At 37.8% G+C, this 24,310-nt stretch overlaps 1 protein-coding gene across 5 annotated transcripts in view; it reads right to left on the reverse strand.

The window, feature by feature from the left end:
• Positions 1-271: 271 nt before the first annotated feature.
• The window catches only part of ambra1a (autophagy/beclin-1 regulator 1a), a 145,505-nt gene continuing 121,466 nt past the window's right edge, over positions 272-24,310 (reverse strand). For 4 of the 5 annotated variants that reach the window (XM_017709585.2, XM_017709583.2, XM_037534499.1 and 1 more), the window contains 3 exons: positions 22,235-22,464; positions 6,689-6,808; positions 272-1,829 (listed from right to left, as the gene is read on the reverse strand). In XM_017709585.2, coding sequence (XP_017565074.1) covers positions 1,204-1,829; positions 6,689-6,808; positions 22,235-22,464 — 976 coding nt within the window. In that variant the 3' untranslated portion in view covers positions 272-1,203. Of the gene's footprint in view, positions 1,830-6,688; positions 6,809-16,047; positions 18,607-22,234; positions 22,465-24,310 lie in introns of those variants that run through there. The other variant, XM_017709587.2, reaches the window with a different exon arrangement.

The following is a 24,310-nucleotide window of genomic DNA, read 5'->3' on the forward strand; positions in this document are numbered from 1 at the left end:
AGAGTTGCAGTGTTGATCTTGAGTGTATTTTTATTCTTTATGACATTGACTGTTTTAAAAATGTGACATACCCTGTCCATGACACGCACTTACCTTCACTGACTTTCCTTCATGATGATTCATAAAAATGAAAACCATGGCGGATATAAAAAGAAACACCTGCTATTTCACTTAATGAAAATAAATAACATGAAAGACCTCAAACTAGGCCAATGTGTTTCTGCAACAGAGATCATGGTTTCAAGCTGACAACGGATAAAACGCTCTCAAATTTTTAGCTTGACCTTGGGAACACTTTAATGTCTTTAGTTATAACAATAATAAGAAACATGACGTGTGAGTGAGCTCTGTACGTGTGTAATATGTGCTACAGACATGCTGTCTTACAAAAAGGCTGCTGTGTCACCCCTGACTGATATGTAAAACTGAACCCTGTGTTTTAGATGAGTGTTATACAGAACTGTGTGTTGTAGATAGTTGTTCTAGACACACACATATGAGAACAGGATTCAAGTAAGTTTTGGAATGTTCTTAAATCTGTTTTCAGTCAAAAACCCCCCCCTGCAAATTCTTTTCAGATATAGCAAGCAATAATGTCCACCTCCATGCCAAGTAAACAAACACTTTTAAAAACGAAGGTCCCTAAATGGCTTGGATGGATGGTTCTTTTAACTGATATAGAATAGGGGTGTAACAACACACTCAGTGATTCGATTCGCAATGGTGGCTTTACAATTTGGTTTCCCCACAAAATTTTGATTAAAATGTAATTGAAACAAAATAATGACTGTATCGATGTTGTTTACAGTGAGACTAGAGTGAGAATCAAGAAAGAGTGCTGGAGTGGGTTGTTGACCGGTGCTACTGTTGTTTGCAAACTTTGGTGTTCATCATATCACATTTTTGCAAGACATTCTCATGACGCATTGTCAAACCCCTAGTACAGAACCTTTAGCATTTCATTTTATAAGGTTTTTCACACTCTCAAACATGGTTCCTTAAGAAAAATCTACTGAAATGTTCTTCAGGGAACAGAAAGTTCTTAATTGCATCTCTCCAAAGAGCCCATTTTGGCATCTTTATTTTTAAGAGCGTACACTCATAACTCATTTCATCCCTTCTTTCCTTCTCTGTACTTCCTTCCATTTTTTTTTCCATCGGCTTCACCGTCTGTCCAAGTCTACCAATTTTATCTGCCCAGGTTTATCGGCTGTATGCATCGCCATGAAAACCATGGTTGCCACTGTAGTTGTTGTTATTGTTTACAGGTGAGAGAGATGTTGTGTGGTGCAAGGAAGGAGAGAGCATCCTAAGGTCCCCAAGCCCTGCATCTTCTAAAAAATCGTCCGTTTCCATGGGAAGATGAGGGCTGGGGAAAAGAGGAGACAGCCGTTGAGGGAGAACAGGTCTGGAAGCTGTGTCGGGAACAAGCGTGTCCTGCTCTGAGTGAGTCTGTGCAGTTCCACCCTGTGCTGTAGAGGGTGCTGGGGTGCTCTGTGTATAGAGGTGCAGCTGCTGGGTGTGGTTATAAACATGTGAAGATGAACTTGCTGCCTCGACCAGAGTGGGAGCACTGCTGGAACCAGCAGAAGTGAAGGAGGAGGGTCTCGGGAAGGAGCTTGTGCGGGTGCTGGCCTGTGACTCCACCCCAGTCTGTGAGCCACGGTGAATGCGGTGGCTTACGATGATGTCATTGCCAAAGCTGCCCATAGATGCCATAGTGGTGCTTTGCTCTCTCTGGACCACTGCTGTCATCCCCCCTTCTGCAATGAGCCTCCGGATACGAGACAGAGCATCTTCCCCCAATGCAAACTCTTCCTGTCCATCCCCTACACACAGAGGGAGGTGAAAAGAGAGACAGAGACAGATGATTAGGAACAGTGACATTGAGGTTGAGCACATGACAATAAGTTACCAATATCATGATAAATTACATAATTAAATGCTTTTCTGAGAAAATTATCAGCACGTCAACAACATTGTACTAGCCTGTAAACAACAACCAGTATTCAGTCTTCAGTAATCACATAAACTGCATACTAATAAATAACACTGAGTGATTTTTTCTCCCGTTCCTTCTTAAATAGCTCACATTGGAAATGTTCAATTAAAAGTATACTGTATTCAAATGGTAGCTTTTTAAAAATGTGTCACTACTGCTCTACATTTCACTTTGCACTAAATTACAGTATGTTCCAACTTTGTTTGGAATCCTGTGACCAACTGTGAGCCAAGCCGTCAAATTGTGCCATAAATGTCATAATGTGGCAATAAAAATCAGCCTCTATGATAACGCTAATTTCTGCTAGCACTCATAAGGAATTTCTAATAGTATTAGAGAGGCTAAGCTATTAACATTTTATAAAATCAAAATAAATGAAGCTTGTAAAAGATATTCCTTATGTTTTATTTCAAGCATGTAACAGACATTAACATATATTTTACCTTCTATGTTGCAGTTTTATACCCTAACATTGAGCTGCCTCCACTGCTTTCCATTAAACAATAATTGAAAGCTGGTTAGACTACAGCTCGAATTCACAGTGATGTATCTAGACTTCCAGAAGGCCTGAAATGGTGTTTTTTTTTTCCCCTCACAGGATTGGTCCCACCCTTTGGAAACCAAAACATGACTGATTGGTTCTACTGTCACATCCTCATTTTGATGGTATTAATCTGATGTGTAAAACCTTCTTTAAACCTCCTGAAGTCATTAACACTGGAAAAGCTCAATCAGCTGTACCTAGGTACAACAGGAATTTCTGGGTGGATTTTAAACTGTTTGTTTTCAACTGAAATTATGAAACAAAAGTATTTATTCAATACTTACAGATTTCTAATACACGGAGCATGATAATTCTTAAATTATTCAATAATTAAATGTTACTTATTCAGGCTTTCTCTAGAAAACCCTGAGGGTTCCCCACTGTTACAAAACTAGAAAAAGAAAAACTAAAAAGGCCTATATTTTTGTCATTTCAACCATCCTTAGTGACACTGTGTGGCATTACATGCGAACATAAACTGGATTTGACTCATGAGGTAAAGTCATTCTTAGTGTGACCTTTCTCTATCAGCACAGCCCACAGCCAGTCCACATGCAGAAAACAGACTATCCAATCACACTAATTACACAGGATGAGGCAGACACACAAGCAGACATACACACAAACAAAATGAGAGAAACTGCTTTTTTCCCAGGCAAATGAAGAAACAACGTATCAGAAAAGAGAATGTTTGCAATCACTCTTGCGCTCCTCTGTGACCCAGCATGCATGCAAACGTCCGTTAAAATTTCATCGACATCTCAGAGGAAACACACCCAGAGGAGCACAGTCTGTTTGTGCTGCTGATGTGTGTCTGCTAATACACTTTATAGCCCAGATGAACACAGCCAAACACTTGGGATGAGTATTTTAACTAATTTGTGTAGACGTAAAAGATAATTAATGGATATTTGGTTAACTGTGAAGAGGATAAAAAGGGACTTTCGTTGATATCAAAATATCATATAAAGCATTCTCCCTACAACTGACCTATGCACCAATATATTCTAATGCAAGTTGGACAAGTTGTAGAAAATATTGGAAAAAATCACATCCAACTTAATGAGAAATTGTAGTGGACAACTCAGTTTTGGGCATTAAATTTATTGCCTTTGCTTAGAGTCGCTGCCATGCTACTAAAATCAGACTAAAGTCATGACTTTGTAGCTACTACTTAGGTTGCAAATGCCATAATAAAAAAATGATTTAAAAATGTATTCTAACAGCACAACCTTTCAAATGCATACAAAATAAATATAATTTGAAATTTATACAACACTAAATTTATTCCTTATGCTGTAGTTTCTCCGGTTGAATGAAAAATTTGCTGACGTTTTAGAAAGGTAATACAAGCTAACAACAGTTTCTACTCTTTCTACAAAAAGAGGCATTTGTAGGTGGATAATGGATAGCTCAATGAAACTTTCCTCCAACTGGCAATACACATGCTTGTGTTTGATAAAAGTAGTATAGGGAAATTATGAACATGCAGGGAGTTGTAAGGCAAAAAAGAAAACTTTTTTATTTACTACTGTTTTAAAATTATCATTAGAAACAAAAAACTTATTAGAAATGAAAAAGATGTATGCTCACTGGTCATTTTAGATGGCAAACAAAATGTAAATATTTGTATTGTAGCTGTCACAGGGAGAATTTCTTTTACAATGCACCATTTCTCATCAAACCACTCTAAAGGCTTTGTTTATATCGCAATAGCTGAATTCTGCAAAAATAAAAATAAATAAATAAATAAATAGGTGGAATTTCCCATTTAAAAATAAAGGTGCTAAAAAAATTGCTTTTGTGAAGCAATACCACAGAAGAACAACTGTTGGTTTCCTTAAAACCTTTAAGCTGAGTAGTTCCAGCTGAGGATTTTGAAAGAACCATGCTTTGGAAGGTTCTTTAGAGAACCAAATGTGGTTCTTCTATGGTATCACTCTAGAGAACCCCTTTTGCTGGCTTTGTTCAAAAGATTGAGTCTGAACAATGATTTCTGTATTTAAATGCTGGCACCTGGAACAGTAATCATTTAGCCATGCACATCCCTACCAAATACACTATTCTCTCTTTTGTACTTTTTTATCTTTACTATTTTACAGGCAGCACGCTCTTAGTTCCTTCAGTGCTCAAGCTCCTGGAGGTTCAATCATCTGACTGGCATATTCCTGTACTGTAGTAACTGAGGTTTTCAACATTTTAGCTACCAAAGTTGCAGATGGTCTTCAACCAGTCTGTATTTGTGTTCTGAGCTTGTTCATGCTGATCGTTGCGCAATGTCCCACTGGAGCTAGCATAAACACATGATAATGGAAGGGGTGTTGTGAGGCAATCTGCACTGAGCTGAAGACAGAGCGGCCTGTGGTGTGAAGAACGTGTGTGTGTTTATTGATCAGCACTGTAGCAGAATTTGATGGACAGTATGGGGGCTCAGTCACTGCACTGTGTTTTTTTTCTTGTGTGAACACATGCTGAATGGTTTTAATCTAAGATGAGGAAAGACAATAATTAAGGCTTTCTAATTAACAGCCTCTGCATGTTTGATCTTCTTGAAAGGGTGTTTGACTGTGTATGTTGCTTTGGACTAAAAGCTGTATGTGTGTGTATGAGAGAGAAAGAGAGAGAGTTTTAGGATTACAAATGCTTGCATCAGAACTAGAGATTTCTAAATTCCTTATTTTGTTAATGGAAGTTCTGAATTATACTATCTTCATCTCTCCAACACCAGTCATTGCCAAGTAATACTGTGTGTAAGTGGCATTACCTGTATTGGTTATGCAAAGATGCTCATGAATCAGTCCCCATTACTGTAGTAGGTAGAGCTTATGCATAGTGAAATTACACAATCAGATCTAGTACTACTGGTACGCCTGCCAAAAGATGAACACAGGGGCTTTATCAAACAGCCAACACCTAACTAGAACTTGTCACAGCCTCCTCTGACAAAGATAGTCGCACTAAGTCTTTTTCCCTTTAATGTTCAGCAAGGCTTTAGAAAACATCAAAAGAAATTTTGGCCATAGGCAAAGGCCCTAGTAGCTGTGCCAACATAAAAGTCCCAGAATACCATCCCACTAATGTATATAAGGCTGATACACACAATGATGTCTTGATTATGCACCTCTCATCTAATGCCAAAATATATGCATAATGTATCATGAATGGAAGGTGCTACAGTGATCTGATTACAGCAAGCAACCAAACATGACAGACCCCCAGCTGTGAGCCACACCATTTCTAGATCCCACACCATGCTTCTGTGTTCATGGATCTAAGATGCTTTGGTTCTGCTTACAGTTGTTTTGGCACTACTAACCACTGATTTGCATCCACTGTTGGAATCTTTTGTATTAGTTTCAGGGAATTGCAAACTTGGACAGATGTACTCTTGTGCTTCACAGCACACAGAATTGTTGTCAACAGATAAACACATTACAAACCAACCTATAAACAAACTCTGTTTTATTGTTTAGTGTTGATTGTTAGGCCTTACCTGTTATTTGCCTGTGCTCTAAATCATACAATAACCACCAAAGACAGCTGAACACAATCATTGACCAATTCTGTATACAAGACCTTGACCCCCATGACTGACTAACCCTACCTTTGTGCAGTCAGCGAAACTAAGCCATTATCTGACTGAATTTACTGCCCACTTCACTATTTTTGTCACTGGTTATTTGCTGATTCGGTGACCCTATGAAGTACTCCACCAACACCATTATAAATACATTGCTGTGACTATATTATTGTTGCTAGTTTTAAAGTAGAAATCATGCAGTGAACTCTGTCAATGGCAAGTGAAATGCTTCTATTTATCATTTTTTTAACTGATAAAAACAGGAAAACAAAGAAGGCCACAAAATGGCTTCAAGATTAGCTAAACTTACATAAAATTGTATCTTTTATTTTGTTTCATTTTATTTAAAACAACCTTTAGGCCACATAACACAATTTTTGTGCTCATACTTAGTAAAAGCATGACACCCCACTATTTAAGAACTCTGAAACCTGAAATCCCCAACAAATCTCAAGAATCTTCATTCCTAAATGAGCTACTATGACACTCATAATCAGACTTTAATGGAATCAATGCTTTTGCAAGTGTTTGTGTGTGTAAGGTGTACCCACGAATCACATACCTGTCATGCTGCCAGGCTCTGGAGTTGGCTCTGGCTCATCTTCTTGAGGTCGGTTGTAGGGTGGAGTCTCAGGTACAACCTCGGAAGCTGAATCATCAGCCACATCCAGATCCACAGTGTCTAGAGAGAACCATAGGAGGGACACTGTTACTGACTACTAAACATGAAGCACTGATTGTTAGAAGTTGTTTCATAGTATAGGTTTACATCCACAAAGAGACTGGCTGGTCTATTTATCTGGAAAAATACTGCACCCAGAAGACCTCTCAAAACTTTGATGAAATCTAAAGAGAACTACAGCTATACCACTGACTACATAAATGGTTTTAATAATTTAACTTGTGTCAGTAGAATTCACACTAGTTATGTACTGAGACAGAGCTGAGTCATCCAACTTGACTGATATCTTCAAAAAGCAACGTGTTTACTGTCTTGCAAACATTCTGTTTTATTGGCAGTGGTGCAGCATACCTTTTCTGGTTTAAAACTGGTAGGTACCAGAAGTGTCTACTACACTTAGAGCAGTATGGAACCACAATGTTTGGGCAACACCATAAAACGTATTTCACATTCATATAATACAAGTATGAAGTAGTACCAAAGCCTTTAGTTGAGAGTAGAGGTCTGTATACCTGCAGGAGGACCTGTGGTTACCCAGCACAAAATCTTGCAGCACATGTAGAGAAATACTATAAATTAATGAGTAGCCAAAAACAAATAACTATTTCTTATAGTGGGCACATATGAAAATATCTAACAGTACAATAAGGAAAGGTAATAAATTCATTTATAACAAAAGTTCTCAGGAAATAGAAGCAACTGATCACGAGGACAATATGAATCATGAAATTACAGCAGAGCCTTCAGACAGTTACAACAATGTAAAGTACTTTTAAGGCAAATACACAATAAAAAAGCTGAACAAAGGGACATCGGACATATGAAAATAATTTTCAACTGCGACTAACACAGAATGAAACCAGCTGTAGATGTCTGTGGGCGGTAGTCGGACAAAACAAACACATAGCATGTATATTTTTTTGGGGGAACGGGATAAAATCTTGCAGAACTGTGACTAAAAAACAATCCATTCTGTTTAGACCTCTAGTTAAGAGTGTACCCCAAAAGGCACATATCAAAAATAAAGCAGTTTACTGCAGCATTTTAAAGTAATAGGGAGTCTAACCATCAAGGAGGTCAAAAAAGTTAACACACTATAAAACAGTAATTATACAAATATCAGATCATTTGGGCCCTTAGGTACTTCAAATGGGGGGAGTAAAAAAGCTGAATCAGGACAACCTTATTTTTAATGCTTTGAAATAATGGCATTTTTTTTGTCTTCAGTTCCTCCACTATTGGGAAGGATAATGATTGAGATAAATCCAATGCCTGTACACAGCAACTGCACAGTGTCTGCAACCCACTGACATCAATGGACTCCCATGATGCTTTTAGCTCAGAGAAGACTTTCAGCTCTTCTTTGTGTTGAGTTTTTTTTTTTACTACTGTGGTCTTCTCTGCAAATGAGATGCACATTTAATTGGACATATATTTCAAAACTGACACACAGAATCCAAGACTTTTTACTTTTTCCCCTTGAATTCCTTAGAGTCTTTGTCAGTGCGTTTAGTGTCTTGTTGCACAATGAGCAAAAATAACATTGCTCAGACATATTTAAAGAAATGGGCAGTTTGTTTCAAACTACAGTTCTAAAAACACTGCACTCTGGCCATCTTGTCACCAATAAAGAAAAACATTTAGAACTTTGGGTGTCCTGTATCAAGTCTGCTCTCCCTTTATTTTAGGGATTTTTTTGACAGCTCTAGCTGTTGCTCACTGTTATGCATCTTTTTCCTTTTAAAAAGATATTTTGACAATTTAGGTACTTTTGTTTTGTTTGCATCCATTTCTACTGCTTTGTGATTCATTTGTATGTGCAGATAACCCTTGTGCAGTGATGATAACCTGCTTTCCATAAGCCCACACAGATGCTCCACCATTTTAACATACTATCATTATCACCCTCATTAACTTCCAACCTCTTAACCGGGCATGTATTCTTTCTGAACTCTTAACCTAGCATGCACTCACATTTCAAACATTCTTTATACTCTCTAACATAATTAGTAATCTCCTTAAGCCTTTAACAAACTTTTAACATTGAGCAATGGCTTTATCTAAGAGAACTTTGCCCTGTATTATTTGTGTATATTTAACCCATCTATGCAAATGAAAGTATATTCTGGTTTATCCTAGTTTTCTAACAATGGATTCAGGAATTTTTATGGCCGATTCGAATTTCAGTACATTCAAACCTGCCAATATTGCCATATGAAATGAGCTATTTTAAATGAAAAATCAGTTACCTGTTTTAATAGACAGAATCAAATCGTGTTACATTGAAAAAAATGGAACTGGGTATTTTGTTATAGGTGTAGCAGCACCATTCAAATATAGTGCGAGTGCACTTAACTAGCTGATGATACTTACCTCATAATGTTACAACACACATCGACCAAAACAAAAATAATACATTGTCCAGCTGCCAATCATGTGCTTAGAGCAAAGGTTTGCCAACTCTGATCTTGGCCTATTCTGACAATACACCTTTATTTTCAACTTAATCTGTTCTCAATGCTCTCGAGTACCATGGACGAATAATTTCAATGCATTTTCCTATAATTAGAAAACAACTGAAAACCTTGATTCAAAACTTACAAAACTTAGAATGCAACACAACACAAATGTATAACAGATGCCAATGGACAGGGGCTACATTCTGTGAAATACATGAATGAAATACATGAAGTAATGAAAATTTGTGAAAATAAGACAAATATTACAGTCTAACAATACAGGTCTTTGGGAGAGACAGACATGAGCGAATGTCTCAGCTATGCTGTTTTCATTAAGTTTTATCCTCTCTCTAACACTGAAGCGTCTAATTCTGGTTACTTTTTCATTCCCCGAGTTTGCCTGGTATCCATGTGCAATTGGGCAGCAGCCTGTGAAAACTGCTCAAACTACTATGCTGATAACGACTTATGCATACATAAAAATCAGGCTGCCCAATCAGAGCTCCGTTATCATACATGCACCCCCCGCCACCCCTCTGGAAAACTGACCCCAACTCTTAAAAAAAAAAAAGTGTTCAACTAATGACTTCAGTGTAAGTGCTGCTGGAGAAGTTAAGATATTAATATATCAACACATGCTGATCTTTCACATAAAGTCCGAAACTGAGGGATGGTGATGCTGTCTGAAATTTTTAATTGAAGCCAGTTTGATTTTCTGTGTTGTACGGATGCCTTAAAAATCTGGTTGACCAATCAGAGCTCCGTTGTCATGGTTGCACAGCAAAAAAAAAAAAAATAGAAGCATGACAAGTGCACCATAGTTGAAAGGTTGGGAAATTACTGTGAGAACCTTAGTAGCACACAGCAACTGTTTGAAGCCCTTTTTTTGGTGTGTCCTAGGTTGTTCAAGCTCAGTCTTATTGTAGAATAGCATGCAGTAATTAGTGCCCATCTCTCCAGGTCTTCTGATCACCTATATGTATACTCTGAACAAAGACTGCTACAATCTCACATTGGTCTAATGGGATTTTTGTCAATGTTCTGAAAAGCCTTACAACAGTTTTTTTGTGAGTGGAAGAGGAACAGGTCAAGTCTTACAATTCACAAATTAGAAACCAGGTATACTGCATTTCCCAACAGCACATCCTACCTTAATTAATTTCAGTGCGCTTACTTGTGACTTCAAGAGGCTTTCATAACTTAATCACCACATTCATTAAGCAGCTGGGGCTGCAACAACAATACTGGTTCCTTAATCATGTCTTAGTATCGTCATTAAAAAAAGCCCTGGCACAGCTATACATTTTGATAATCCTTATTATAAGTGGAATATCATTCTATATACAACTGTTTAAACCAGTTATATTTTAAACCAAAGTCTGTCAATCTGTCAATGTGTCTGAGCCTAATGCCTATTTTAATTTCCAGTTATTGACACACAAAGCTCAAATCTCAAACACAATTCACCTACAGAAATGATTATGAACAACATACAATAGAATACGTTTTTTAATGTTTATTTTAATGGTATTTGGCATATTTATTTTGTTAAGGACAAGTTTTTTTTTTAAGTGTTCATACATAATTTCTTATTTCACAAAGGAATACATATAAAGTAATGCATATAATTTCTTTAGTCATCTATGTATATAAATAAGACACAAAAAGATGACTTCCATAAATCAGGGAATTGCTATAAAAAGACTCCAAAATACATGTTGACAAGCTATTCTGAATGCATGCCAGAAGAAAGGCCCCACTTTTATAAAATGGCAAACATTTGTTTATTGGGGGAAAAAAAACAGCTGGTTATTCAAAAAGGATCTTCCAGTTGGTGAAGTGTGGAGATGAACATGCAACATAATCAAGTCATCTAGCTGCTTCATACGAGGACATGGCAAGATGGACTTTCAAGTTCCAGATCCATTTAGAGTAAAATTCCACTTCCTCTACTGGGAAGCTAAAAGTGGGTCATTGGAACTTTCAGCAGGACAATTATCCAAAGCATTCTTCCATATCCACACATAAAGGGTTCTAATACACAAAATCAAGCTTCATAATAGACAAATGCCTAATTTACACATCACTAAAACTCTATGGGTCGAGCTCAACAATCCTCAAGTGAGGACCAAATTTCTGGGGTCATTTTATAGACAGCAAAAGGTAAATCATATAAATTCATATGACAGCCATTCCAACAGATTGCAATAGATTACAAGTGTGGTGGGCACTATGGGTTTTGTTGTTTTGCTGCACCATAAAATAAGAAATTACTTGTCGTGTTTTTGATAGACTAATCCTTAGCTGTAATCTTACTAGAGAGCACTGTTTTTCCAACAACGATTTAACATAGCGAAAAGTAGGGAACTATATTTTTTATTTTACATTTATAAAACATATTGATCTATTGGTTCGTTTTGATTCTTGAAGTACAATCTACACCAGAAGTCATTTCAACCTGTTTTTTTAACATTATAAGTTTTCTGAAACAAGTTAAGTGGTTGTGTAATTTTGTTATAGTCATTTCATTATTTTATTTTTCCTTATTTATTCCCATTTATTATCTGAGAACTGATCACAATGTTTCTGGATATTCATTTTAGCATAACTTTATTCTTAATGGCTTTTTTAGTCATTACAAAACCATTTATAGTTCATCTTTCTGGACACATTCTGGTCCATGCTCACATGATCGCATCATACAATTCCTGCTAATTTTTCAGGTGGACTCTGCTATGTGGATGCTGCAAATCACCTGTTAAACCACATCCCAAAGGTGTACTACTGGATTTTGTTCCAGTAACTGGGAATACCGCTGAAGAACACAATGTCGTGTTTGTGAAACCAGTTTGAGATGACTTTTGCTTTGTGACATTTGCTTTGTGTCCATGCAGTGATGCAAAACCTTGTATCTCCAAAATGATAATTTAATGTAAGTCAATGGAACCTGAGTTTTTTCCAAGTAATTTTGGTTTCTTTTGGTCTATTCATCGTGCACTTTAAACACAACATGTATTTTCAAATTATGCCAAAAAATGAAAAATTACAAAAATGGAGATGAAAGGTTTTGTTATGACAGGAGCGATATGGTCAGCAACAATATTCATATAGGCTGTGGCATTCAAACAATGACTGACTGGTATTAACCCCAAAAGAACATTCCCATTCCCTTTCCCATTACATTACCATTACACCACCTCCACCAGCCTGGACTGTTGACACAAAGCAGGCAACATGGATTCATGTTGTTGGTGCCAAATTCTGATGCCACCATCTGTGTGCCTCAGCAGAAATCAAGATTCATTAAACAAGGCTACATTTTTCCAGTCATCAACTGTCTTGTTTTGGTGAGCCTGTGACCAATGCAGCCTCAGCTTTCTGTTCTTGGCTGACAGAAGTGGAATCTGACATGGTCTTCTGCTGTTGTTGCCCATCCATCTGAAGGTATGACATGCTTTTCTGAGAGGCTTGAGCTGCTTTTCGACTCATCACAACTGTATAGTGTGCTTATTTAACTTATCACAGCCTTCTGAAACATCACAGCCTTTCTGGCTTAATTCTTGAACCAGTCTGACTCTGTGTTTTGTTTTTAAATTGTCCAATGACAGAGCTGTTTTATATATATATAAAAACAAAGACACACACACAAGACCACTTTGTTAAACCAACTCTTATCCACCACAACTCTACTCAATCCAAGGTAACTTATGTAGCATAGCTTAGTTAATGCATATCTTTAAAATCAGCTAGATTTGAAGTACTTGTGGTTGAGGTACACTGCACTGATTTATACTAACAACTTCTTAATTCTAAGTAGGCAATTTCTTATGGTAATGTACTTGTTATCAACAAGTGCTAAAAACATACTTACACTCGGTCTGAAAAAAATGGTATAAAGCATCTCTACTTTTCACTAGAGAACACAGCACTTACAAAGATCTAGTCTGGCTCAGTCTCCATGTCTCAAAAAGATGGGTGGGGGCGGGGGGGCATGATGTAGTGACAACAGAGAGGAAAGAGAAAGAAGAGCCCAGAGCAGATCACCATACGTTGGCTGTCTGACAGGGAGAGGCACGGTATCAGAGACACTGGATAGCTTACACAAAACAATATAAAGCGCTCACAAATGTCACAATAGCCATGATGCATAGCTAAATCCAGTTTTGGCTTGGCCCGTTACATCCACACATGAATGCTAATGTGAGGTTGGGCATTACAAAATATGTTGAACAGGGATATGAATATGATTTAGAAAAACACACATGGCCTCTGGAAATTTATTTATTTCAATATCATCATATCCAACAGAGCACAGAGCACCCATGAGAGAGAGAGAGAGAGAGAGAGAGAGAGAGAGAGAGAGAGAGAGAGAGAGAGAGAGAGAGAGAGAGAGACTGTGATTATATTGTATATTCAGGGGAGCTTAATGTTCTGCTACAGTGCTGCAACTTAACAGTGTAAATTTAGCTGCTCTGCATCATAATAATTACATAAGAGCGCTAATGCTAATGTTCATGCTAATGCGGGGCTGCATTTCACTGACAGCAGTTTGAAACACTAATGTCCTTAACCTACTCCCACAGACCTGAGTGTAGGGAGGAATGTGTGTATGTGGAAGCATGTGTGTGTGTGAATTCCGTTGAGAGAGGACTCAGATGTGAACTTTTCTTCTCCAACAGTTTGAGTCATCTAGTCTCTGCCACCTGCGGCAGCGAAAGTTCTGAACCCCAGTGAGTGCTGTATTAGACCAACGCCAGGTTCTCTGCCTTTAGCCTTACATACATACACATGCACAAAAAATCACCCCGACCCCTAAAACACACTGCAGACCTGCTCACTTTACACACGCCCACAACCGCAGCCATGGTAACTATGGAGACGGGCCGAGATACAGAAAGACACTGTAATACCAGTGAAAAAACTCAAGCACTTTGGGCAAAACAGCAATATACAAATTCAGCGTAACTTTGTACCAAGGTGAGCAATATGGCAAAAACACAAGGGCCTGACTAAGAACATTTTGTGGCTGTTACCGATACCAATTTTGAAGGGCTAAAAATTCCAATAACTGCTAACATAATTAAAGATTTACCATACCGAAAAGGTCCACTATTTATTTATTTTCCAGATGGCCAAAATGGCCATTATGTACAAGTTATTCATTTCTCAACGCCAGAAAATTACACAAAAGCAGCAGTAATTAATACATATTCAAATTTTTACATACATAATTTGCAGGCATGTCAAGACACAAGTTCAGTCTTAGAAGTTGGTTACATTTTAAGTAATCAAAGTAATATCAAACACATCCAATAATGCTGAGGTCTGGACTGTGGAGTGGCCAGTCCATTGTTCTGAGAACATCAGCAGCTTCTCTGTTTGATTTGCAAAGCTGATTCTTTTTTGTTTATTTCCTTTTCTCTGTAACAGATTCTTGACAGCTACACGTCCTTTCAGATCCAAAGTGTTGAGTTGTCTTCTCACAATGGAATGATGGACAGAAACACATGGAAGCAAGAGTGGAGCCTGAATGTTTTTATAGAAGTCGTGTTTATTGAATGACGACAGTTTAGGTGGTATACCAGGTCTTTCCTCTATCTTTCCTCATCCTACAGCAAGAGGATTATCTTATACCTAAAGCTCCTCAGAAATATCCTCAGTTGTTGTTGTGTTGTGTGTACTGGTGCATTATATTTAAAAAGGGTGACTCATACTCATACTATAATGGCAATAAAAGTGTAAGTTATCAATATCAGCTGAACAATTTATCAGTCAAGTTCTAATCACAATACTTCATTATACACAGGCTCATAATATTTTGTATTTCTGAGGTTTGGGCACAAGTTGGAGCAGACAAAATGGCAAGAAAAATTAAACAATCAGTAAAAGTAAATTTATAAAATAAATTATGCGTATAACAGTTTGACATCCTATAGGCTACTTGCTACCATGCAGTTTATGCAACAACTGCACACTGGTTGTTCATATGTACAGGTAGTCTGTAATAATCTAAATGTGCCCTTTTGTTTTGCATTGTTGATGTACTGACAATATTCATGTTCAAAGCTTATTGTGACATAGGTTAATGATAACACATCGTCACGATGCCTATGCATATTTTATACTACACTGACAGAAAAACATCTGTGTAACTACTGTGGAAAGTGACACACTAGAGACTGTTCCATCTTAATAATTCAATATAGCTTTAATGTGACTAAACATTTTAGCACTCAGGAGCTGCTAAGCTTTGTTATACTGAAAAAAAAAGAACATCATAAGCGGTTCCCTAAAGTGTAATCCATTTTCTGTTCACTAACCTTTCAGCGAGTAGGCTATGGGCATTTTGTTATTTAAATCAGCATAATTACACTTCAAAACTTTTAACCATGAGGGACTATTGAATATAAAAAAAAAAGAAGTGATGTGGAGCACACATAGGTTACCAGCTAGATCAGAGAGTTATGTTTGACAGCTGCAATGCTGCTTCCTACACATAAAACCTGAACTCACGCAAAGGACACAAACCCACGGTTTGCACAGGGAAAGTGTGTGAGTGTGTAAGGGAAGGCTGTTGCTATCTCCTCAGCATTTGAGAAGAATTCAGTGGGTCACATTACTGTGGGGATCTACTCATGATGTGGGGTAGGGAGAAAGGGAGATCTCTCACACAGAACAGCCAGTAAAGCTGATGGTGTTTGCTGTATTAGGTCTATCTATTGTGGTGTGTTTACAGTGTGACAGTCAATAGTATTGAAGCAAAGACACACAACAGAGCAATAACAAGCTAATTGGGCTTTTAATTCCCTGACAACAGATAACACCTGGGCAGGGTGAGAGCTGACTCACACTGTTTACAGCCCTAAGGGGTGAGAAAAAGTCATTCTGAAACACAGGCACAATTAGCACAACACATCAGAGAAAAAAGCAACTTCCTCCATGTTACACTCTTACAACCTCTAAGCTCATTGCATATCGAACATGATGCAAATGACAACAAAATGCGAGATATTTGGATAGGATTTTTTTTTGCATCAAAACTACACCATGAGATTGCAATTGCCATTTTTGTTTTTGGAATTTAACCATTTTTTTGTGGAAAAAAAAACCCAGACACAATATCTATTCAAAAGTGCTGCTAATGAAAATGGGCAAACTATGGCATAGTGCAGGGCGCTTTCAACTTTGTAAAAGTAAAAGAAGAACTTTTTTGAGTTTTTTTGAGCTCTCTGTAATTCAGTTTGATCTGATTTTGGAGATGCAGCTCCGCATGAGATGAAGCCCAAAAACAAAAGGACAAACACCTTTAAGTGGAAATAAGATTTCTTCTGCTCCTCACAGAATGGACAAGTGATGTCACTGGAGAGGCTTTTTTCCATTTTGGAAAAGTGAAGCGAGGAGAGCTTCAGCACTTTATTCAGGAGATGAAATTTTGAGTGTTTTCACACATAACTCATAACATCATAGTCTAAGTCCAAGTTTGAGTTGCTTTTGGAGCCTCTGATCCTTTTGATTTTTAAAGAAAAGATCTAGATGCTGGTACACAGGCGATTCATCACCTTTTTAGAACACTAATGCCAGACCTCAGTAACTCATCAGCAAGTTCATGTTGCCAGTGAAAGTTTGCATGCATCGAACAGAGGGTGGACACAATAACGCTGCATTTTCACAGTCAGAATCGCACAAATAAATTATACTGGTGCGTAAAGGTGCAGGTGATCATTTTGATTTTTGCAAATTTCATCCGTTGGCATGAACTCTGACCACTCACGGTCAACTCTGGCATTGGCATGTCAACAACCACAATGATGGAGAAGATGTGTTCCAGTAAAAAGAACTGTTTCACAAATGCTAAAAGGATTAGGATCTCCAAAAGCAGCTCAAACGGGGCTCAAACTGGGCTACAAAAATGTGGAAACATTCAAAATTTTAGCTTTTGTATAATGCAATAAAAGCTCTTTAATTTACCTTCACTCTTCCAATATACAACCCCCAAAAAAATTTCAAAAAAGTTGGGACACTGTACAACATATTAATACAGAATGCAAGGATATGCAAATAATTTAAACCCTTTGTTTAACTGCAAATGGTCCAAGGATAGCATATCAAATGTTGAGACAGAAATTTTGTAAAAATATTTTTTTTTTTGGAAAAATATATGTTTTGAATTTAATGTCAGGAACACACTTAAAAAAAAGTTGGGACGGGGCAACAGAAGACTGGTAATGATGATCCAGATTACAGCAGCATAGCTCTGTAGTAAAAGAGCTCTGCAGTAAAAGAGTCTTGGTCCTACAGTGTCCTGCTTGCAGTCCTGATCTGTCACAGACAGAAAACATTTGATGCATTATGAAATAAAAAATATATCAAAGGAGACCCTGGGCCGCTGAAATTCTGTATTAAGCAAGAATGGGAAAATATTTCTTTTTCAAAACTACAGCAACTTGTCTCCTCAGTTTCCAAATGTGCTGTGAAAAAAAGAGGTGATGCACCACAGTAGTTGTTGACAGTAGCCCAATGTCACAGTTTGCTGGTTCTCTAAGAAGCAAAAGAGGTTTTTGCTGTTGAAGACATTTAGCCTGTTTGTTTCGTTTGGGGCTGAATCTCCTAAATCAATATGGTATGATATGGTGATATGAGCTGTGAGTGAAGAGTTAATAAAGCTTAAGCTCTTAAATGTTGTAGAGAAACACTCGGTTTTTGCTTTTCCAAAGTTGAAAATATCCTGCACAATGTTACAGTTTGTGTTTGTCTGTTTTGTGAAGCAAAGGAAATTTTGTTACATATTCTGCCCATCATTTTGGCCCACACTATTCACCAAAGTTGAATGAAATAAAAACATTTGGTGAAAAAAAAAACAATAGCACTGGCTAGAAGAACACATAGGTGTTTACATAACATTACATACAGGTAATAAAATGATTAATGGTGAACTCTTTCTGAGACATAATTACAATGATTACACTTGTACAATCCCTTGGGTTTTGGTCTCAACCATGCTTATTTGGCTGATGTACCAATGTATCCTGTTTAGCAGGGCATCTCGTAAAATGATTAATGGCGGTTCAGGGAAGATCTGACAGAGAATATCATCACTGATAAAAATATCCCAATTTTTCTTAATAATCCATTTATTATTTTCTGTCTCTGTGACAAATTTGACTTTCATTTTCATGTTCTTTTGTTTGTTTAGGAGCATTTTTTTGTAGTAAAGATTGTCTGTTCAAGTGTTTGGCTCTAGAATATGCTTTCTGTAGTGTAGTATTTCTAAATCCCCGTTGCTGAAAGCATGATACCATTTCCTCAGCTTTGGCCTCCTTTTGCAGGTCATTCTCCTCACTGTAATACAGACACAGTTTAAATGTTGGGGTTAATACCATTTGGAAAACCCTGGAAAGCTTATAACTCTGCCTCTGAGCTAGCCCAAAACAGACATTATCAATGTACTGTCCCCACCACACAATGTACTTTAAAAAGTAATTTCTTTCATGATTTAACACAAATCATTACCAAACTACCAAATGAATTATTTTTGCATGTGATCTGTTCTTGATGTAAGTCAGAAGAAATATAGTCAAACACAATGTGCCATTTCTAAAAACACACAAACAATTACAACTGAACCCTTCCGGGTTGCTGTGGATCTGACTCTGCACAACATTCAAGATAAATACTGGACCATTCATATGCAGACCTGCTTCAACTCAGCCATATTTTTTGAATATCTGGTGTGAGCACTCCTGAGGTCGTTCCACAGCATCTCTACTGGTTTAAGATCTAGGCTACAACTGGGCCACTCCAAAAGATGGATTTTATTTTTTTTAAGCCATTCTGTAGTACAACCTTTGAATATATTGCTTTGAAGGTTGTTTCCTTCTCACCTTTACTGTTCCTGTTAGTTTATCACCCTCCCAAACCTGCTGCAAACTTCTTGTCTAAACTTAATGAACTCCTCACAATCATCTCATCTCTTTGCTCTGCCATAATCGTGCTTGGTGACTTCAATATCCATGTTGATACTCAATGCTCTTTCACATCTGAGTTCATTTAAGTTTTAACTTGATGCAGCATGATCATTTTTCAACTCATACTCCTGGTCACACTCTTGATTTACTCTGTTCTACTGGTTTGAATGATCTCTCTGTCTCTGGTTCAGTTTCTGGTATCTCTGACCATAAGCTCACTGAATGTAGTTTTCATATTTCTACTCCTTCACCCCTGCGAAAAAAATCTGTTGTCTATCGTGATATTAGGTCTGTCAATGTCAACCTGTTTGCTGCTTCTCTTCAGTCTTCAGCCCTGTCTGACCTACATAACCCTACATAACCCTGAGAGCATGGTTTCTCTTTATAATGACACTATCTCTGGACTGCTTAATGATTTTGCCCCTTTTAAGAATAGACTTCTCCCTGCCATCCACTCCTGTCCTTGGTTCACCCCTGAACTAAGGGTACTGAAGGCCATTGGTTGGCGTCTTGAGTGCCTTTATAAAAAAACTGGCCTTACTGTCCACTCTCTACTTTACAGTCAACACACTCACAAATATAGGGATGCCCTTAATACTGTCCACTCCAACTACTACTCCTCCATCATAAATAATGCTAAGTCTAGGCCAAAAACTCTGTTTCGAACGGTTAACAAACTCCTCCATCCTCCAGTATCAGCGTGCCCCCATTCAGCTGAGCAATGTCAGGCTTTTCTACATTTTTTTGACAAGAAAATTAATCAGCTCTATACCCTCTTTTCTTCTACCTCTCAGTCATTCTCCTTTACAGATTTTCCTTCTTTGAAAACAAAGCTAACTTGTTTCAAACCTGTTGACTCCTTTTCTGTCTCTGAACTCATCACTAAGTCTAATGCTTCCTCCTGTCAGCTTGACCCTGCCCCCACCCCTCTACTCAAGCCCTGTTCATCTGTAATCAACACCCCAATTGCTATAGTGATAAATTCATGTCTCTCTTCCGGTTCTGTTCCTACTGCCCTTAAAACTGCTGTTACTCCGATACTTAAGAAACCTGAATTGGGCCCGATATCTTACAGACAGACACCAATTTATTACACTAGGCCCACAGAAGTCCTCCTCCTCTCCTGTTAGATGTGGTGTCCCAGGTGTCACAGGGCTCAGTTCTTGGACCCCTACTTTTCATAATTTACATTTCACCCCTTGGGCAGATCATTCGTAGCCATGGCCTAAACTTCCATTGCTATGCTTATGATATTCAGTTATATCTCAGTACACACACACCCTCAGATTCCCCTCCCAGTACAATAATTGATTGTATTTCTGATTTAAAGCTCTGGATGCATAATAACTTTCTCATGCTAAACACTGATAAAACTGAAGTCTTACTGGTTGGCCCTAAACCTTTACTATCAAAATCATCCAATTTTTCAGTTAGTTTTGATGGCCTGCTCGTTAAGCCTTCACCTGTTGTTAGAAATCTTGGTGTTTTACTCAACTCATCACTTAATTTTGATCTGCATATCAAGTTCCTCACTAAAACTGCATTCTTTCATTTACGTAACATTGCTTGTCTCCGACCGTTCCTGACCGATAAAGATGCCAAAACTCTGGTTCATGCCTTCATTATGTTCCATATTGACTACTGTAATTCTCTCTTTGTCGATCTCCCTGTAAAGTCTATTCAAAAGCTACAGTACATTCAGAACTCTGCAGCTAGTGTGCTAACCCATACTAAGCGTTCAGCTCATATCACCCCCGTTCTCTCTCTCCTACACTGGCTATCAGTCCCGTCCCGTATAAAGTTTAAAATTTTACAGCTCACTTTCAAAGTTTTGCATAACCTTGCTCCCCTCTACCTCAGAGAACTGGTGACCCCTTACACTCCCTCTCGCTCTCTCAGGTCTTCTTGCAATAACTTACTTGCTGTTCCACGCACCAGACTTTCCACTTTGGGAGGGAGGTCCTTCAGTGCCATGGCCCCCAAACTCTGGAATTCTCTTCCTCAATCTCAGAGACTGCTCTTCTCTTTCCTCTTTTAAATCTGACTTAAAGACTTTTTAATACACATTTTCCTTCCTCCTATTTATTTATTTGTTTCCTCCCCATGCTATGTGAAGCAACCTTGGGTTTGTGAAAGGTGCTATATAAATGTAATTTATTATCATTATTATTATTATTATTATTGTAGTAGATTTACTTAAATCTTTCAATGTAATTTTCCCCAAATAATGGCAATCAGTCCAGGCCCAGAGGCAGCAAAGTGGCCTAAAATCATAATGCTTCCTTCACCATACTTCATCGGTGGGGTGATGTTCTCAGGTTGGTATGCAATGCCCTTTTACAATTCAACTTTAGTTTCATCAGTCCATAAAACATTCTCCCTGTAGTGTTTTTGAGTGTCAGAGTGCTCCTTTGGCAAATGTCAGCCATGCAGCGATGTGTTTTTTGGAAAGCAGCAGCTTCCTATGTAGTGTCCTGCCATGGACACCATGCCTGTCCAAAGTTTTGTTCAACAGAGATGTTAACCAGTTCCAATGGTTACATTAAGTTAGGTGTCATGCTAGAGTTACTGTGTATTTCATTGAGTGTTCTGCAAATCAAATGAAGCTACCAGTGTTCTCAGAACAATGCACTGGCTACACCTAAGCCCAGACCTCAATGTCACTGAATGTATTTGGGATTACTTAAGATTGTGAGAAGCTGAAATTGCAACCAATTTCCAACAGTGAACTACAGAAGTGAGGAAAAATATCCCTGCAGTCTTCTAGAAAAACCAAAGATAAGTCTTTTGAAAAGAAAGGAAGCTGTTTTAAAGACAAAAGGTGGATACACTCAATACTGAAAAAATATATTAAATTATTTGCTCTGTGTCTTTTTATTGTACCTGTGCTTAATGCCAGCTGTAGTTCTGAAAATGAACTAAATCAAGAGTGAGCTCTGATCTTGAAGGAATGTAAGCTGTATGTATGAATGTATGAGACTGAGACAACATGATCATTTTACCTGGGACCTGTGACTCCTGGCTGGTGCTGGGGAAATGGAGGTCAGGCTCAGGGTCAGGCAGGGGGTAATGCTCAGAATCGCGGTACGTCTGTGTCTCTGCATTCTGCAGCTGCAGCACCTGTGTCTGTGTACCTTGTGAAGTGACTGAGGGGGTAAGGAGTCGAGGTTGCAGGCCAATTGCGTTCATCAGGCCCATGTCTCTCTCCGGTCGCCAACCAGTCCGAGTGCTCCTACAAACAGTGGTCACCCACAGAATAAGTAACAGACAAAAGACTCGGTAGGCCCTGTTCATGAAATCTTCCTAAATACTCTGTATTCAAATTCATATATGGCCTCAAGAATTACTGCCGCCCTAGTAAAGAAAAGCAAAGACAGACTCTGGAAAAAACATCTTATCAGCTTCATGTATACAGTGAAAGAAATCTAATCTTAGGTTAATACTATTTTTGTAGAAATGGAGATCGATTTGGATCATTGTCCGACTAAAAGATCCATTAGCAACCTGGCAGAGGGAGCCAGAATATAATCTTAAATCCCTCAGTATTCGATGGAGTTCATGATGCTATTTATACTAAGGCTACATCGCCACAACATAACACATCCACCATCATCCTTAATTCTAGGAAGCGAGGTTCTCCTCTAACAGTTCTTAACACCATTGCCTGAGCATAGTGTACCAGCAAGGAACACAAGGGGTAGGATGAAGTCCTGCACTCTGAAGTGAGATGTTGTGAAGATGGTGCCTGAGCCCCATGTGTTGACGTGTGCCATGAGAGACAGCATGCACCCAGATGGAGAGTGGGTGCAGTGATGGAGCGGCAGTGCAACTCCATTCTCTGCTAAGGTGCTCACACTGTTCTTAACAAGGAAACTAAGGTCTAGTTTATACTGGTTTGCTTTCGGCAGCATGAGCACCCTTAAAAGGTGTTTCACTTAATTTATAATTATACTTAATTTATATTTATAATATAATATGCTTCAATGTTTCAATCATTCTGCTTGCATGTCATTGCATAAAAGCCTCAGTGAACAGAAAGTCATGGGTTACCACTTAAGAGTTCATGGCATCTCTTGATGGCTTATGTAAAATGTCTTGATTTTCACGGAATAATTTTTGTGTCTCATGTTATTCACAAGGATTATTAGTTGTGCCTATAATTGTGACTCTGCTTTTGATAAAAATCTTACATTTTTCAGTAATTTTACTACTACGTGAGATTTCAGTTTATTTTCACTATTTTCATCTTTATGAAAAGTGGCAACAACTTGGAGGGCTCTGTAATATTTGTAACGTTAAATATAATTATAACAAAGGCCATACATAAGGCCATACATATATTTAAAAGTACACCTCAACTGCAACTCACACAAAGCCATCTAAAATACCACTTAGCCACAAATTATTTTGTTATTAAACCAGAATATGGTGAAGGCTTTCTGCAGAGGACAAGCACATTAACAGCTTCCTTATTTTTTTGTGCTGAACAGTGTCATCTTGGTGTAATCTAGGTCTATTTATTTAAAAAAGGTTCTGTTCATAACCATTTGCCAACAAAATGCAAAAGTGACCTACAAAGTTTCATTTTCAGGATTTGAGACTTTTCTAATCTTTGATTTGCAGAATTTAATCTATTCTGTTAACTTTAGATATATTAAAGCGTTCATACACTTAAAGGGATCACTAATTACATTTTTCTTGTATTTTTCCTCAAGGTATACTTAGAACATTGTTTTTTTTTTTGTGTAATTAATTTTACATGATTATTTTCCAATCTATCTTAATCCATTAGAATTGAACAAGCTATTTAAAAAGCTAAAAGTTAAGTTAAAAAACTATCACAAACATAGCAATAGTAGTAAATCATACTTCAAATCTCATTGTTTATGATTGATTAACTGTTAAAGCAGATTATGCAAACAGCATGGATGTGCACTGAGAAAAGCTCACTTTGGTGTTGAATTCCCTTTTGAATTAGCTCTTTAGTGTGGACCTAAATATGGGTGGACTGTGTACCAAACTAAAGAAAAGGTTCAATAGGTCTGCATCAACTACGGTAGATCTGAAAGCAATCTTGG

Source organism: Pygocentrus nattereri, chromosome 25 (assembly GCF_015220715.1).
Source record: "Pygocentrus nattereri isolate fPygNat1 chromosome 25, fPygNat1.pri, whole genome shotgun sequence".
Classification (NCBI taxonomy): Eukaryota; Metazoa; Chordata; class Actinopteri; order Characiformes; family Serrasalmidae; genus Pygocentrus; species Pygocentrus nattereri.